The 19,202-nt window shown below is 38.1% G+C and overlaps 1 protein-coding gene across 1 annotated transcript; it reads left to right on the top strand.

Moving 5' to 3' along the window:
- The first annotated feature begins 11,428 nt into the window (after window positions 1-11,428).
- Window positions 11,429-18,086, top strand: LOC117988503 (clumping factor B-like). Its single transcript, XM_034975654.2, has 3 exons — window positions 11,429-11,506; window positions 14,766-14,980; window positions 16,904-18,086. The coding sequence occupies exons 1-3, from the start codon at window positions 11,500-11,502 to the stop codon at window positions 17,933-17,935; spliced, it is 1,254 nt and encodes a 417-aa protein (XP_034831545.1). The 5' UTR covers window positions 11,429-11,499; the 3' UTR covers window positions 17,936-18,086.
- The last annotated feature ends 1,116 nt before the right edge of the window (window positions 18,087-19,202 follow it).

The raw sequence follows: 19,202 nt of genomic DNA, 5'->3' as shown, positions 1-19,202 counted from the left end.
TTGTATTCAAAACAGTAAGGAAATGAAAACTTTTCTGTCAGTATAATAATGAAAAAGGTAAATAAAGCAATTCGTCCGACTCTCGCCTTCACGGCATCTAGACAACGATATATTAAGAGTTATGACGTTTTATCACGTACATGGAAGGGCACTCGGTGCATGGCATTGAGACATTTGTAACTAGCAACACTTCAACATTAAAAAATATCAAATACTTATTTCCAAAGAAACAATCTTGAAACACAGAAGAAAATCAGCACATGTATGTAAGTAATTATTAATTCAGCAAACCAGAAAAGACCTGGTCTTTGCAAATTGGGATTTGTGTGGTGCTGCGTGGTGGTGGTGCGGGTGCGTATTGCTTGCCTGGTAGCTGCTTTTTCCTGCATGGTTAGCAGTGGGAGGGCGGGCGGTGCATTTCGCATGCTGCATGTTGCATCATACAGATTCGACCTGTTTCAGCGGATTATAGCAAAATTAAGCTTTTGGTTCATTGTAGGTATATCTTCCGCAAAATAACGTCTGCTTCTATACAGCATTTTATGATAGAGTCCAAGACTTTGCTTTTATTTTTACAATGTTTTTTAACACTTTTGCAATACGCACAGACTACAGAGCTAAACTATGGCCCGGCCAAAACAAAGCTCGCCACTTTCCCGCGCGCCTGAAAACTAAACCCGAATTGATTGAATACTCGCGACCGACATACATTCGTTTCCGATTCGTAGACTTTTTGATTTGGGTGTCGTGTTGCCACGGTCACGTTTGAAATTTTTTAGACAGAAATACCTAAGTATTTCGTTATTGGGGATTTTTGTTTTTGACAAAAAGTTAGTAGATAGATAGATTGATAGATAGAAATACTTTAATGCACACAAAACGAACATGATGAAATAAACAAGACAAAAAACAATGAAACCCAAAACTAAAACATTTGAATTGAATTAGTATTTTAGATCATTGTATTTTTTAAATTCATTTTTATTGTTACGATCCTACCTACTTAAATACGCACACGGCGGCGCATAGATACGATAGTCTGGTGATAAGATCTCTACATATAGAGATAGTTATCGAATAGTAAATCGCATCATCAATAAAAAACCGGCCAAGTGCGAGTCAGACTCGCGCAGCGAGGGATCCGTCCTACTGCAGTCGTATTTTTTCGACATTTTTCACAATAGATCAAAAACTATTACGCGTAAAAAGAAATAAAAATCTGTTTTAGAATGTACAGATAAAACCTTTTCATATGATACTTGGCATATTTATCATATTTGAATGTTGAAAATACTAATTTTTGTTCATGAACACATTTTAATATATTTTTGTGATGTAACCATAAATTCACGGTTTTTGGATTTTTTCCGTTACGTGTGCTATAAGACCTACTTACCTAACAAATTTCATGATTCTAGGTCAACGGGGAGTACCCTGTCGGTTTCTTGACAGACAGACAGATGATCCTAGAAGTGTTCCTTTTTTCCTTTTAATGTACGGAACCCCTTAAAACAGTGTTAGTGAGTAAGTATAGCCTTAATAATACTTATAATTATGACGAAAAGTTCAGATATTTAAGCTGATTTTACCAATACATTAATAATGGTATTATTTAAATACCCGTAACCTACTTTTGGATTTCGTCAGATGCGCAGAGAAATCCCAATAAAGTCCCAAAGGCCTCTGTTGGCGATGTTTACCGGGAAATTTGCATATCCACGTGTTTCGTATCATCTATAGATATTAATTTTATGCTAACTACATTTATACGATACGCGAAATCCACGATATCATGTGGAAAATTGACGTTCATCATCATAACTATCGTCTCAGTGGTAAATTGAACTAAACGACTATTGACGATTCACAAGCACTTATAAAACTTGCACTTTACTTGAATAAAAATACCTAGGTATATTCAATTCTAAAATAATATATTTTACTAGCTTATGCTCGCGACTTCGTCCACGTGGACTGCACAAATTTCTAACCCCTATTTCACCAATTTAGGGGTTGAATTTTCAAAAATCCTTTCTTAGCGGATGCCTACGTCATAATAGCTATCTGCATGCCAAATTTCAGCCCGATCCATCCAGTAGTTTAAGCTGTGCGTTGATAGATCAGTCAGTCAGTTAGTCAGTCACCTTTTCCTTTTATATATTTAGATGTTATTCAATTATAATATTCTTAGCGCACCGCCGCACCGGCCCACTACAAAGCAGGGGTCTCTTCTCAGAACGAGAAGGGCTTGAGGAACTCGCAGGCAAGTGATATTTATTTAATCACTAGCTGATACCTTCAGCTTCGCCCGCGTGGATTTAGGTTTTTAAAAATCCCGTAGGAACTTTTGATTTTCCAGAACAGAAAGTAGCCTATCCGTACCAGCCCGTCCCCGAGATGCAAGATATCTCAGTACCAAATTTCATAAAAACATTTAAACGCATGATTATTTAAAAATACCGTGGCATCACGACGATTTAAGAATGCAATTAATTACAGCATCAGGGCTGAGGAGTTGGGTCTTCGAGTTCAAAAAGTCTGTAGGTAGGTACTTGGTACTTCCAATATCAATTTATAACCGACAGTTTCTAAATCCCATCAATTTTTGTGGTCAGGTCCTGTGCAGCATCAGGACATCAGGAAAATGTACCCCATTACTTTTTATTCTGGAAAATCAAAGCGATCCCGATTTTCCCAAAAACCTATCATAATCTTAATAAATATATCATCTAGTAATTACTTAATTAAGTATGCTATAAATTTTACGTGTCCCGATTTGTATCGTAAATGTGTTTTCAAAACGTGCTGCAAGGGGTTTAGGGGTGAAAAATACCTAAAGAAGGCGTTTGGGTAAGAATTAATAAGGTGATGCCTTACCGATAAAGTGCCAAATTTTATATGTTCACAAGCACCTTTACGATCTCATATGGGTTATAATGGGGCAGTAATAGAGGGTTATAAGTGTGAATCATATCGTTTACGGCGCCGACGGATTATAAATTATTACCGGCGATTATGATCGCGCGACGCATCGAGTATGTTTTTCTATGCTCTCTAACTAGGGTTTGTATTGTTTTAAACAAATGCTTTAAATAAGTGTTTTACAAAAAGATATACCTATTATGTTTTTACTTAATATTAAAAAATATAGTTTAACAGTGAGCCGTGATAGCCTAGTGGTTAGAACGTCCGCCTTCTAATCGGAGGTCGGGGGTTCGATCCCGGGCATGCACCATTAACTTTTCGGAGTTAGGTATGTGCGTTTTAAGTAATTAAATATCACGGCGAAGGAAAACATCGTAAGGAAATCTGCATGCCTGAGAGTTCTCCATAATGTTCTCAAAGGTGTGTGAAGTCCGCACATGGCCCGCGTGGCAGACTATGGCCAAAACCCTTCTCTCTAAGAGGACACCCGTGCTCTGTAGTGAGCCGGTGATAGGTTGATCATGATGATGATGATGATGAAACAGTTTAGTTTTTTTTAGTGTTTTTTCCAACCGTCTCTGACGGATAGATAGATAGAAATACTTTATTGCACACAAAAATATTACATAACATGACAAAGAAACTAAAACTAAAAAAATAATTGTATGCAAAGGCGGCCTTATTGCTCACAATCTACTAGGTCTTACACTTGTGTCGGATTGCTATCCCATCCAATTATGAGAGTGAGGGAATAGAGAGTGACTGTTGAGTTTGACCGCCGCAGAATTCGGTCAGGGAACATTATATTTTTTAGGTTTACTTATTAGTTAAAGTTTTCTGTTGCTCTTGCTCCTAAAGCCGGGTACTCACTAGCAGGCTCCAACCGTAACCGTAACAGGGGGTTGCCACCATACTGTCTGGCAATGCATGACGTGATTTCTAATACTATTCCGAAGAAAGTATAAAAAAATTAGACTTAATACTTTGACGTAAGATTTTTTATATCTTTATTACTTACCTACCTGTTATCTCTCAAAGCCACCATGGTCCAAACAAACATTCAAACAAACGTTGGACAAAACGCAGAGAAACTTTAAGCTTTTATAAAATAAGGAAGGTCTGGCAGGCGCTGGCTCTGGCCATAAGGTAAATGTACTTATAAAAGTGTTTATATCAGTACATTAGTCGTTTTAAGTCAATCATGTAAGTTACGTGAGTGAAACTAACAGTCTCCGAAAGCAGCCGAAAGTAATTTACATCGGCCTTTAGAATGACATTTCGGCTTTGTAGAGCGTTGTCTCCGTCACTCATACCTATATGACGTTTTGTCAGTCTCAACGACAGACAGTGCTCTACAAATTTGCTATCTCCTTCTAAAGGTTGATGTATCACTTTCGGCCGTGTACACTGTACAGGTGTATTCGCAGCATAACGTGCAAAGGTTACGGTTATTGCTCGCTAGTGAGTACCTGGCTTATATGCGTGTACTAGCAGTTGCCCGCGACTTGGTCCGCGTAAAATTTCTGGTTTCTCATGAGATCAGAAATTTTCCCGCTGCAAAAGGCCTCACTTGGCTACCCACTCAGTCTCACCTTAAGGCACGGAACCCAGAATACCTAAATGCCAATTTTCATGTCTCTAACTTCAAAAACATAGGACTTTCATACAACCTTCGACCCTTACACCCTTAGGGGGGGAATTTTTCAAAACCGTTTCTTAGCTGACACCTACGTCCTAGAATGACCCTACCTTCCAAATTTCAAGTTTTAGGCTTTATAGTTTCTGAGATTTCGTAATTAGTCAGTCAGTCAGTGAGTGAGTGGTATTTCTCTTTTTATTTATATATTTAGATTAAATTGTATTTAGAAAGTAATACAAGCAATCGCTCACGGTGTCAAGCTCAGCTGTTAGAAAGTATAAATAATATGTTAATTCGTCAGTTGTTCTCGTTTGTTACCGTTAAGTTTTCCTGAAATAAATTGGAGAGCCAAACATGTATGTTGGCTTTATTTCCTGTTTGCACGTGAGTAACAAAATAATTGTGTTACCTATGTATTCCACACGTAAATGCATACTATCCATACTAATATTATAAATGCGAAAGTCTGTCTGTCTGTCTGTCTGCTAGCTTTTCATAGCCCACCCGTTTAACCGATTTTGATAAAATTTGGTACAGAGATAGCTTACATCTCGGGGAAGGACTTTTTATCCCGGAAAATCCCGGAAGTAATAGTAGTAAAGTAATTAAATTAATTGACTAAGTATTTTGTGCTTTTATTTGTCAACTTGCCCTTCACTGCCTGATAATAATTTCTTACCGGACCTACCTGTGACGACGTTCCTGCAATACCTGTGTGATATGATAAGACTCAATCACTAGTATGGAAAACAGATTCTACTGAGAAGAGCCAACAAGATAGTTAATACTCGAATAATTTTACTAATCTTCTTGAGGTGAGTATATGTTACCTAGTTCTCAAAAAAGAAACTTCACAATCGTTTAGTTAGGCATCTTCGGAGTTCAAGAATGGTTTGCTAAATTTGTCTCAGTTATATTTACGAGTGGGGTCTTATTAAGTTTTACGTCGGTATAAAAGCCGGCAAACGATACCTCTGTTCCATTTGTCGGCTACCCACGTCCGTAGTTTATTTCTGACCAAGATGCGATGCTTCCGAATATGTAATAATAAACGGATATTTCAAGACTGAGTAAACTCATTCAGTAAACTATTGTATAAAAAGTCCGATGCGAGGCTCTGAATTCGGGTCCCATTTGGATCGATTTGGAAAATCTTCTGTTTTAAAAATTATGAAAAACGTTTAGGTAGGTATACACACAGACCACCTATAGACTCCTAATAGCCGGACACCCGCGATCGCCAAGCTTAGGCAGTTGCTTAGCATAAAGTCGGCCCATGCAGCCCACCCAGGTTTGTTGTCCTCATTCAGCACATTGTCTTGATTACGTGTCTTTTGACTCCAGCAATCACAACAAAGCATTCTTCCCTGTCCCCCGCCAACATAATTATTATTACAATTTTGTTTTCATGCAAAACCTTGTATATATATATGCGTACTCTTGACTCTATTATCTGTAAATACAGGAAAGCTGTAGTAACTATGCTTTATGTAAATATAAAGTACAAAAATTCCACCTACTTAATTTTTTTTTAATGTTCCGTAGATTATAAAAAAACTGGTTTTAATTACATTCTGAAAAAAATTTGAGTTGAAACAGTTTTCATCTAGTCTAGTCTACGCTGGACATGGCGTATTGGTCATTGCAGAGGTAGGCTCAAGGCTGTCCGAGATCGGCATTTATTTTATCAATACATAATATATCATTCATCCTTTATCCATCCTTTATCATCATCTTTAGCCAATTTGTATTTGTATGATATCTTATGTCGCCTTATGAGTATTTCTTATATCAGTGCCTTGTCGGTATTTGAAATATAAACAAATATTTAGGTAAGTATAGTACGCGACAGGTCGAGATGGCAATCGGGGAGAGAACGCCCCGCTCCGCACAGCCCCCGTGCTGACCTGGTGCGGGCGAGCGCGGGTGACGAGCGGGTATGCGGGGCGTCCCCCCGCCTCATACCCCGATTGCAATCTCGGCCTGGCGCGGACTATAGGTATACGTGAGGTATACTAATGTAGCTCTTATACACAACCATCACAAAAATTTGACGACCTCACTGGCAAGGTTGTAACTGCTATGGTTTTATTAGTGGGAGGTCCCGGGTTCGTTTCACAGCAGGGATTTGGAATTTAATAATTTCTAAATCAGGTCTGATCTGGTGGGAAGCTTCGGCCGTCGCTAGTTACCACCCTACCGGCAGAGCCGTGCCGCCAAGCGATTTAGCGTTCCGGTACGATGCCGTGTAGAAACCAAATGGATTTAACAAAACTGCAATACCTCTTCAAGGCTAGCCTGCTTCCATCTTAGACTGCATCATCACTTACCACCAGGTGATATTGCAGCAGATATTTCCCTTTGATAAAGCTTCTTGAGGAAAAGGCTAGGTAACACTAGCTTAGGACCTGCCAATTTAGTTTAGAGCTTGTGTACCTATAACATAATTAGGCCCGGTTTTCACGTAAGCGTAGCGGCAGACGTGATATTTTTTTCACGTCATCTATTAAGAATCGGAATGGGAAGAATTTATCACGTCATCTTTCAAAAATCTGATTGGTCGACCGATCTCCACTCGCTCCGCTCCGATTAGGTTTCGCCAAATCCACCAAATTTCGATTCCACCTAATCGGAGCGGTGAGAATGATTACTATTAATTAGTTCTTATGTTTTGTTATACCTAGTACTCCTAGTAGGTAATGTAGCTTATAACATCAAAATATTAAGTATGTATTAAAACTAGTCGGGCATGCACCGACAAAGGTATTTAGCAATTTTTTTTAATGGAATTATAATCCATACTTACTATATCCATACTAATATTATAAATGCGAAAGTGTGTCTGTCTGCTAGCTTTTCACGGCCCAACAGTTTAACCGATTTTGATGAAATTTGGTACAGAGTTAGCTTACGTACCGGGGAAGGACAAAGGCTACTTTTTATCCCGGAAAATCAAAAAGTTCCCACGGGATTTTTAAAAACCTAAATCCACGCGGTCGAAGTTGCGGGCATCCTCTAGTATTATAAATGCGAAAGTGTGTCTGTCTGCTAGCTTTACACGGCCCAACCGTTCAACCCATTTTGATGAAATTTGGTAGGTACAGAGTTAGCTTATATCCCGGTGAAGGACATAGGCTACTCTTTATCCCGGAAAATTAAATAGTTCCCACGGGATTTTAAAAAACCTAATTCCATGCGGATGAAGTCGCGGGCATCATCTAGTATTAAATATGTTAAACATAACTAATATTCTTCCCCTCTTAGTTTGCTAAACGTGAAGCTTTGCTAGGAGTAGGTACAGTACAACGGGTGGGGTTTGAATCTTCAAGTTTTCGTGCCAGCTATTCAGCTACCATGATGAGACATTGACACCTCAGTTGTACAATAAACTACCGGCATCATTGGCTGACCGAAATCTAAATATTAAAACTTTTAAATATAAAATTAAAGAATTTTTACTACATAAAAGATACTATTCCATTAAAGAGTATTTAACAGACACAAATTTATAATAAGTTGTAGCATTTTTTTTATTAACAGTCTTTAAATTAAATAGTATTGTATTATATTGTTAAATCTAGTAGATATGTATAAAATATAATTATTAACTGTATAAAGATAAGTAATAATAGATAATTCAATTGTAATTTAAGTCAGTAAGTTGGTTTTATTTTATTTTTTATTTTTGCATGCCATAATATGGCTATTTGTGGTGAAACTTTAATAACTGTAACATCTGTATATACATACATACCCACATGTGCAATAAAGAATATTTGATTTGATTTGATTTGATTTGATTTGACTCGGTATGACAAGTGATAATCGCCATATCGATCTGCAATTTTGATATAATATCTGCTAATCTTTCGCAAGTTACCTGTTTCGGACAGTAGGAAAATTCTATTGTAGTTATCAAAAATTACCTACTAGCGGCTCATTTTTTACCTTTTAAGGGTTCCGTACCTCTAAAGAAAAAAGGAACCCTTACTTATAGGATCACTACGTTGTCTGTCTGTTTGTATGTCTGTCCGTCTTTCCGTCTGTCTGTCAAGAAACCTATAGGGTACTTCCCTTATCGCGTTTGAATTTTTTTTTAAGTTATCGCGACTGAAAACTGACGACGCGACGCGGACGGCAGTCTCGTTTCATCTTAACCCGAGATCTTGAGAGGTAGAGAAGTTCTATGGACAGTTATACACCACCACACAAAAGCCTGTAGAAGATTTGGCTAGAGATCCTAGAGCACTATAACGAAGACATCCCGGACGTCAGCCTGCCTTTAGGAGATTTAAAAAACCAAAATCCACGCGGACGAAGTCGTGGGTATCGTCTAGTAATAGTATATTTAAAAAAGTAGGTAGAGGTACAATTTCTAGGAGCCGCGTCGTCGTCTAACGCTATTTACTTAATTAACGCGACGCTGCGAACGCGACGAACGCGATCAACTCAACGGCATATCGTGCTTGCGGCCTATATGGCGAGCCACAGACTGCCATATAGAATGGCTGCATTACGTCGCGTGTCGTGTCGCGTCGCGTCGTATTCGTCGCTCACGCAGGACACCGCGTTAGTTAGCACGCGCTTTGTGTGTGGCACGCTTTAAAGTTAAAAACTAATTTATGCGTACTTTGTAAGGTTCCGTTCGAACTGCATTGAACTATTGTTTATTTTTAATTACTCGCAGGCTTTCGAGGAATAACTTTGCGCTTTGATATTACTTATTTGCGTTTATTTTTATAGGTTTCGGTAATGAGAAATCGAGTTTTATAAATAGTTTGGAATAACATTACTCTAAAGTCTAAATATACTTTGTGTTAGTTTTTTTGTTTATACTTACCTACCTATAGTTATAATAATAAAACCCAGCTTTTAAAGTTCCTTAGTGTCTATGAACGCAATACAGTACGCGGTAGAAAGTAATGTATAATAGAATAGAATATTTTGGCTTTGTAGAGCGTTGTCTCTGTCACTCATACCTATATGACGTTTTGTCGGTCGGAAGTTGCCGTGCCTATGCGCACGAAATTGTCGCAACTCCGTGCGATATAGGCACGGCAACTTCCGACCGACAAAACGTCATATAGGTATGAAACACGGCACCTTCCATATTATAAATTACAGATTGTAACGTCGGCTGAGTTGCCGGGCGACTAGTCGGCCGTGCGTCTAGGATTTTATTTATTCTAGAATTTACGACTCGCGGCGTCGCTGAGAGCTGTCGGTCGCTATCAGTGGTACAGATTTCACTCAAACGATATTTGAGATAACCTTGGTGCAGTTTATTGTAAAATTGTTTCCAAGATAACTTTTGTGTCTTATTTGATGAACACACAGTTTCGCTGCTAAATAAAGAAGCTTTATTGTTCACTACTAGCTTAGGCCCGCGACGTCATCCGCGTGAACTACACAAATTTTAAACCTATTTTACCCTCTTAGTGGTTAAATTTTCAAAAATACTTTCTTAGTGGATGCCTACGTCATAATAGCAAGATATCTATCTATATTTTTAACTTATCTTAAAATAAGTAAGTATGTATACTAGACTACGAATCTATTTTAAAATATTTTCCGAACCGCCAAATTAAGTATATCAGATATGAAATAAAGAGTGTAATGTTTGTCTACCCACTGAAAACCCAAAAAATTCCAGATGAATCATATTTCTCTAACATTTTAGGTATAAAACTTGTAAAGTCTAGATAACACGTACCTAGGTATCTAGATAGGCAGGAGATGATAAGTAGGTAAGCCGTAGATATTTTGTTTCTAGATTTTTTTTAAATAATCAAAAAATCATTTTTTTTTAATCGTTGAAATGTAACTTAGCTGTATGTATCTCTGCCACAACGAGTGGTCAAAACTAAAGTCCATTAAGTTATTGTAATATCTTCATGCTATAACTTTGAACTTATATACTTACTTATACCTACCTAAACAAAAAGGTTTTGTTACATCAAAAATAGTTTTGACAAACATGGTCAATGGTCATGTACCTACCTAATCTACGACTTCTATTGGCTTTATTAGTAGAAACCTACCTAAACAGATGCATCTGGAAGTTAGTATCTTACTTTCAAATGAGCTCAAGTACAAGGTCATACCTATTAAGTACAATATTATGATGATGGAACACCAAGAATGTAGGCATGGCGTTCCGAGGATGGTTGAAATTGTAAAGCCTTGTTATAATGCGTTGTGCGACAATACAAAATGGTTTTTTGGAATTAAGAACTTAGCCAACATTCGCATTTACCCCAAGACACCTTAAAATAATAAAATAAATTTAAAATCTAAGCAGATCTTTTAAGTTACTCACAAATATTAACAAACTTTTTGGCGACAACGGCTGTCCCCGTTTATCTATCGATTGAATGACGGCTAGATATACTTTTTAATCACAGCGACAACGACTGTCCCCGTATATCTATCGATGGGATGACGGCTAGATAAACTTTTTAATAGCAGCGACAACGGCTATCCCCGTATATCTATCGATGAGATGACGGCTACATAGGCTTTTTAATCGCAGCGACAACGGCTGTCCCCGTATATCTATCGATGAGATGACGGCTACATAGGCTTTTTAATCGCAGCGACAACGGCTGTCCCCGTATATCTATCGATGAGATGACGGCTACATAGACTTTTTAATCGCAGCAACAACGGCTGTCTTCGTATATCTATCGATGGATCGGTAGACTTTTTAATCGCAGCAGAAGTCCTCCGTGTAAGCAAGATCTAAGCGACAGGATAACCCATGCACAGGTAATCTGTTGATCGACAATCATATCTCCAGCACGGTATCTCGCAACATTGGCTGACATTATCTGCAGCTGTCCAGATATCGTCATCTCGATAAAATTGACGATTTACCACGGGATTACTTACTCTAGTCACAGGTCGCAACACGACGTGAGCTTACTGCGATCAAAATGAACTGTGAGTATCTAACTTTCCTTTGTTCACATATTTAAACCTAGGTACTTACTTTGTTAAAATAAAAACCGGCCAAGTGCGAGTCAGGCTCGCGCAAAAAGGGTTCCGTACTACAATCGTATTTTTTCGACATTTTGCACGATAACTCAAAAACTATGATACATAAAAATAAATAAAAATCTGTTTTAGAATGCACTGGTGAAGACCTTTCATATGATACCCCACTTGATATAGTTATCTTACTTTGAAAATTGAAAATACTAATTTTCAATTCATCATGAAATTTGGCAGGTAGGTCTTATAGCTGAAATTTGGAGAAAAATCTGAAAACTGTGAATTTGTGGTTACATCACACAAAAAAAATTAAATTACCACAATTTACAAGTTACATCACACAAAAAAAATTAAATTACCACAATTTAATTTTTTTTGTGTGATGTAACCACAAATTCACAGTTTTCAGATTTTTCTCCAAATTTCAGCTATAAGACCTACCTGCCAAATTTCATGATTCTAGGTCAACGGGAAGTACCCTGTAGGTTTCTTGACAGACAGACAGACAGACAACAAAGTGATTCTTTAAGGGATTCGTTTTTCCTTTTGAGGTACGGAACCCTAAAAAGATTTTTAAAAAGATTTTACGGCCCGTCTGTTTCAGCGGAATACTAATTTTTAGACACCTTATAGCTTAAACCTAAAACAAACCTCATATGTACCTACTGCCTTACAAATAAACTCATTATAAAATGTTTATTATGTGTATTTACTTTATTTAATTAGTACGTGTACTACGTGTGGGGTTCCGCTTTCTTTTTATTATAACCTCTACACAAAGGTTGCCTGGAAGAGATCGCTATTTTAGCGACAAGGCCGACTATCGTACTATCTTCTCTCTCTCTCTCAGACTCTCAGTTCGGTTTCAGACATGGAAAATCTACAGAAGATGCTGTTATCGCACTTACCTCGTTTATAGATCTACAACTCGATAGCGGTAAAAAATGTGTTGCTTTATTTCTCGATTTAAAGAAAGCATTTGATACTGTCTCTGTCCCCATTCTTGTGAAAAAGTTAGAAAATATTGGGATAAGAGATGTCCCTCTGTCTCTTTTCAAGGACTACCTTACTGGACGCACCCAGAGAGTTAGGATCGGGCAACATATAAGTCAAGATCTTGATATCTCTTACGGGGTGCCACAAGGTAGTGTTTTAGGACCAACATTGTTCTTAATTTATATAAATGCACTCTGTAATTTAAAAATCAATAATGCAAAAATTTTTTCTTACGCAGATGATACTGCAATAGTTTTTTCAGAAACCACTTGGGAAAAAGTTAAAAATATAACAGAACTGGGACTTGCTAAAATCGATCGCTGGCTGAAGAATAATTTACTAACATTAAATACTGAAAAAACTAATTTTATATGTTTCTCCATCTCCAATAAAACTCAGCCGGAGGCCGATTATAGCATGATATTGCACGCTCCTAACTGTAATAGTAACTGTAATAATTGCTCCAGTATCAACAGGGTAAACTCCACTAAATATTTGGGCGTTGTAATAGATCATAGACTATCATGGCAGAGACAAATAGAAGTAATTAGTGGTAGAATACGAAAACTAATTTGGATTTTTAAAATGCTTAGGCATATAGCCTCTAAAGTCCTGTTAAATAAAATTTACATAGCTTTAGCTCAATCTATAATAGGTTATTGCATCCCCGTTTGGGGTGGTGCAGTTAAAACTAAATTCATCGATATAGAGAGAGCACAAAGATCTTTACTAAAGGTCATGTATCAGAAACCTTATAGATTTCCTACACACAAGCTTTACTCAACCAGTCAGGTATTAACTGTGAGACAGTTATATATTTTGCAAACGATTCTGAAAGTACATAAATCCACAAAATTTGAACCTTTAATTGTACGAAGGAGAAGGAAACTTAATGTCATTAATATAGCTGCAGCAAAAACGTCTTTTTCCCGCAATCAGTACACCAGAAAATCTGCACATCTCTACAATAAAATCAACAAAATTCTCAATTTCCACACTAGTAAACAGTTTGATATTAAAAAAACATTGTCTAAGTGGTTACAAGAAAAAACGTACGACGAAACAGAATTACTTGTAGGAATATAAATAGGTAGGTAGGTTAAATTTGAAATTTGTTATTTGTTATTAAAAATATACACATGTACACACTCACACACACTCACTCACATACAATACACACTGATACACATATGTACACACACACACACTCATTCACACACACATATACACACACATATTTTTAAGTTTCATATTCATATCATATCACTAAATTTAGTTTTGTATAAGTGTTTATTTGTTAATGATGGAGGAGGGAGAGCGGGGACCCTGAGATACAGGTTTTGCAAACTTACTTCAGGGTCCCTGGCACAATTTTAAAAAGACCTTTTAAAACAAATAAATCATTTCATTTCATTTCATTTCATCTTCTTCTTTCAATCCGCGTAGATTTAGATTTTTTAAATCACGGGATAAAAAGTATCCCATGTCTAGATATCTTATCTCCGGAGTCCGGATGCAAGCTGCACCAAATTTCGTCAAACTCGGTCATAAAAAGTAACAGACAGACAGACACTCGTTCGAATAAGTAGATAGATATGGATAGTTGTAGACTGATTGGACCTTGATTAAGTATATGGAATTTATTGATCACCTGTCGGCAGTGGCGTGCAGGTCATAGAGGCATAAATGCACTGCTTACCCCAGTTGTAATAGCTCAATGCATATTTTTCATTATGACCTGCCAGTAAACAGGTTCCTACCAAACTAATGCCTACCCTGGCTTCAAACACTGTGCGCGCCACTGCCTGTCGGTAATTTATACATTAAAAGTACCTATATAGGCACCTAATTACCTATGCATAACATAACACGTATGTTGGGACGAGCGTAGTATTTTTATATTTCTACATACCTAATAGTAGGTACCGAGTAACCGTCGAGGTTCAGAAATAAAGAATTTTGACAACTACCAAAAACTACCAAAGCGTCAAAAGTATACCTACCTAAGTAAACTGTCTTTATGGTTGGATACCTGATTTGAGTCGTTTGATACTATAGATACCCACCTATCTACGATACTTACATTAATCTGTGACTAGTACCTAGGTACCTACCTACTTATAAATTTTACAAAGTACAAAGTGTTACTACTCTACCAAGTGGGTCGTATTCGTAAAAATAGTTTTCCCTGAAAATGTTTTACCGTTTACAGCGGTCACGCGGCTGCTATGCATCGCAGCGGCACTCGCCAGCGCCTCGGCTCTGTCGATCCCAGCGAGACAGAACCCCGAGACGCTCTGCATCGGGCAGGAGAACTTCCTACGCATCGCCGAAATCGACAGTTGTGTGGACTACTTCCAGTGCTATGCCGGACGCTCGTACCCAATGCAATGCCCACTCGATACGTGGTTTAATGAAGAACAACAGGTAAACTTAATTATTTGCAGATCGAGAAGTGTTTTCGGATCAGATTTATTCGGCTCACGAGCATTCGCTACTTCTCCCTGTTGGCAATGAACAACACAACCCAGGCTTAAATTGGTCGGTCCATCGCATGTAGAAGTGCTTCCGCGGTAATTGTTGATGTTAGTGACACAGAATTCTGAAGTAAAACCCATCAGGCAGGAGAACTTCCTACTACCAGTGCGTACACCACTACCAGTGATATGCCGGATGCTCGTACCCAATCAATACCTACGTGGCTCAATGCAGAACAACAGGTAGGGGTACTTTTAAACATACCTAATAATACTAAGATCTTTTTCTTACTAGATGGACACACTTTCACATTTATAATAATAACTAGCTGTAACCGGCGGCGGCGTGCAATGCCACGTAAAGTAAAAAACCGGCCAAGTGAGACTTAGACTCGCACACCGAAGGGTTCTGTACTACAGAAGAAGTAAAACGGTAAGAATCACTTTTCTTAACGCCCCGCAACCGGCTAGATGAGGGGGGAGATGGGGATGCCGGAGGAAGATGGGGGAAGGTAGGAGGGAGGCGGGGGAGATGAGGTAGATGGGTAGATGTTGGAGTGATGGGGGAGTCCGGGGTAGTAGTTTTACTGACTACTGGGTACATGTAATAAATCAATCCTACTATATTTGCCAATATCTAATATTAAGTTAGGTTAGATTAGATAATATAAATATTCATGTGTAGCTGTAAGTTCTCTTGGGTAATATACCTAACTTAATTATAACGTAGCTATTTTGAGGTATTTTCCCACTATTCCCCCATATCTACCAACTCCCTCCACTTCTACCCCGTCTTTACCACCTCCCCTCTCATGTACCTCATCTCACCCACCTCCACCCTATATCCACTCATATCCTCCATCTACCCCCATTTCCTACCACCTCCCCCTCATCTCACCCACCTCCCCCGACCTCCTTGCCATCTTCGCCTCAGCCATCCCCACCTCCTCCCACATCTACCCCATCTCTCCCCACCCCCTCTGAATTGAGGAGTTAGGGCCCGAAGTTCAATGATGAAATCATTGCTTGGTACCTGCAATATCAATTCACCAGCAAAAATTCCTGAACCTTCACGGCTGAGGAGTTTAATACCTTGCAGGACCAGCATTGAGGAGTTGGAACTTGGAGTTCAATGATGTAGTCTATGCTTGATATTTTAAATATTATTACACCAGGAACAGTTCCTGAATCCCTATAGTTTAAGAGTGCTATACCTTGCATCAACAGGGAAGAAGTTAAGAGTTGGGACTTGGAGTCCTTCGCGGGCGTCCTCACAACACCCTACCTTAGGACATCGAGTTCAATGATGTAGTCTTAACCCCTCCGAATTCAATCAATACCTGGCTACGGTTATGGCATAGACGACCTTCCACGGTTATTGTTTTAGCTTTTCGATATCAGTGACACAGAATCCTGAAGGAGCCCATTGGGTAGGAGAAAACTTCCCATGCAACTGCTTGTTGCACTGTTACCAGTGCTCGGCCAGACATTCGTACCTAATGCAAGGCCCGCTCGAAACTTTGATGTAGACCAACAATTTTATTATCTAAACATAATTATATAGACCTTGATTGAGTGTCATTTTTCGGAGCATAAGTTATTCACCAAATGAGTATTCGCTATTTTCTCTGCTGGTAAAGAAGCTGGCAAACCTTAAATTGGTTGGTTTAGACTTTATAGCCATATGTGTTAACTAATGGTTAACTATTTATTACTTATGTTAAATATAAATGCCAACAGCCAAAGTCGTACGTTAAAAAAATTCTCGTTAGTTGGCGTTGATTATTTATTCATGACAAGTATTTACCTATTTTATGTGTAACGTTTTCGGTTTAGAAGGTATATAACTTACATAACTTAATGTATTTTTTAGGTTTGTGATCGGTCCCCTCCACCGGAAAACTGCAGGCTTGAATCAGAATCTGAAGAAGAACCAGAATCTGAATCTGAAGAAGAATCAGAATCTGAATCTGAAGAAGAATCTGAATCTCAATCTGAAGAAGAACCAGAATCTGAATCTGAAGAAGAACCAGAATCGGAACCTGAAACGGAATCAGAATCGGAAGAAGATCTTGAGGGTGAAGTTGATTTACAGACCGAACAACAAAATGAAATAGGAGAGAACGATGATAATGATGAAGATGACGAGGGAGATGAAGAAGGCCAAGTAAATAAAGGAGATGAAGAAAGTGGTGGCGATGACGAAAGTGGTGATGATGAGGGAGATGGAGACATTGACAGTGATGAAGCAAGTGAGAGTAGTGAAGAAAATGAGGGTGAAGGAGAAAATGACAGTGATGCCGATGATAATGAGGCTGATAATGAAAATAAAGGAGATGAGGACGTGATAGAATCAGAAGAAGAAGGGGACGATAACGATGATGAGAACGATAGCGGGAATGATGATGTACGTATTACTCGCACTAAAAGACAGATCAATAAGCATGGCCATGGCCATCATCACGGTCATGGACATAATCACGACCATGGACATAACCACGGCCATGGACATAACCACGGCCATGGACACCATAATCACGAATCACATAAACAAAATGAGGACGATAGTGAAGGTTCCGGTGAGATGTACGATGAAGAGGACAATTACGATGCTTTGGGTGAAGATAACAACATAGTTGAAACTGAAAATGAGTTAATTGAAGGCGATAAGATGAAGAAAAGGTTTCGCAGATCTGTAAAACAAAACGAACGGGAACATGAAGATGATGATGATGATGACGACAACGATAACGATGAATGGAAGAAACGAGGTGGTATGAAACGTTTGCTTAGATTTGCGATACAATATGGGGTTGAGTCTGAAGTACAAGATTTAGAAGGACAAAATGTGTTAGATGTAGAATCCATAAACTTTTTCAAAAGGTTATTCGGAGCATTTGCGTAGAGCATTGGCGGCTAAATTTCAAAAGCATCTCCGGTAGGAGTGCCAGCTTGAAATAGAAGGTAGTTCTTAGTAGTAGGTACCTACTTATTTATAAAAATAGTTTATAAGATTATGAGAGTAGTGGATTCACTTTGTGCAATTTTGTAAATAATCTGACGCGAGCATGTATTAAAATGTTGGTACATAAATTGGCTTTGTTTTATTCTCATCAACCTGAGATAATTTGGTAGGCTTCTGACTGAAGCTCGACTGAGCTTCCATCGCACCAATGAAAATGTAGGGAACGTCATTCGAGCATATCTTGCACTTAGTAAGTAATATTTTCAGAATTAAGTTTTTTTAAAAATGTATTAGTGTAAGTAGCCGTTAGTTAATTTAATAAATAAAATAAAATAAAATAAAAATAAAATAACAAGTAACAACACTAGTCATCGCGTCAGTGTCGCTGCGCTCGCTCTCGTCAACAAAAATTTTTAAGTATTAAGGTATGATTCCGAACCACGCTGCACGCAGCAGCGCTGCCGCATCAGTGCTGTCACCAGCTATCACAGTCCTGTCGCGGCACTACTGGTCCCCATCAAAGAATTTCTAGTCGATGGCCCCATACAATCTCTATAAGCTTATATGACATTACATTCCGAGCTAGGCAGCAATGTCGCGGCAGCAATGTAGCGGAACATTGCTGCCTTTTATTCCAAGCTAGATGATTGTTATGAACTGTGACACTGTAGAAAGGAACATACCTACTACACTAGCGGCACGCTATGATGGCCGGTTTGACACATTACAATAGTGATGTGGAATGTCAATTTATTCTCGAACAAAAAACAATTAAGTTTTGTTTTTGTACCTGATTAAATAGGTTTAATAAAACAAAAATGTATATGTTTATTTAATTTATTTGAACGAACTGAATATTTGAACGAAAATGAATATACATACTTTATATGCACACAAGAAACATATGAATACAAAAGATACCGAAAAAGGTGCCACAAAAGGCCATAATTAATCAGATTCGTCCATACTACTATTTTCACTGTCGTCACTGCTATCATCACATACATTAATAATTATATGTTCGTTTTCTATAATATTATCTATTTTCACATCTCTTTCATAATCTTCCCTTATTAATTTAACAGTTCTATTCACAACCTTTTCCCAGTCTCCTTTAGTCACATGTTCACAAGCTTCTTCTAATAATTTTAGCATTTTTTTTGTGGTAAATGGGGGTTCTGTATTGTGTCTTGCAGCATATCCCTTA

Source organism: Maniola hyperantus, chromosome 14, assembly GCF_902806685.2.
Source record: "Maniola hyperantus chromosome 14, iAphHyp1.2, whole genome shotgun sequence".
NCBI classification, from domain to species: domain Eukaryota; kingdom Metazoa; phylum Arthropoda; class Insecta; order Lepidoptera; family Nymphalidae; genus Maniola; species Maniola hyperantus.
Note: the sequence above shows the minus strand (reverse complement) of the source record. Positions and strands in the feature narration are given on the sequence as shown.

Bases quoted from the DNA above. Each gene is read 5' to 3' on its own strand.
- LOC117988503 (XM_034975654.2), top strand. The intron at 14,981-16,903 runs GTAAACTTAATT...TGTATTTTTTAG, and splicing joins GGTTTAATGAAGAACAACAG to GTTTGTGATCGGTCCCCTCC.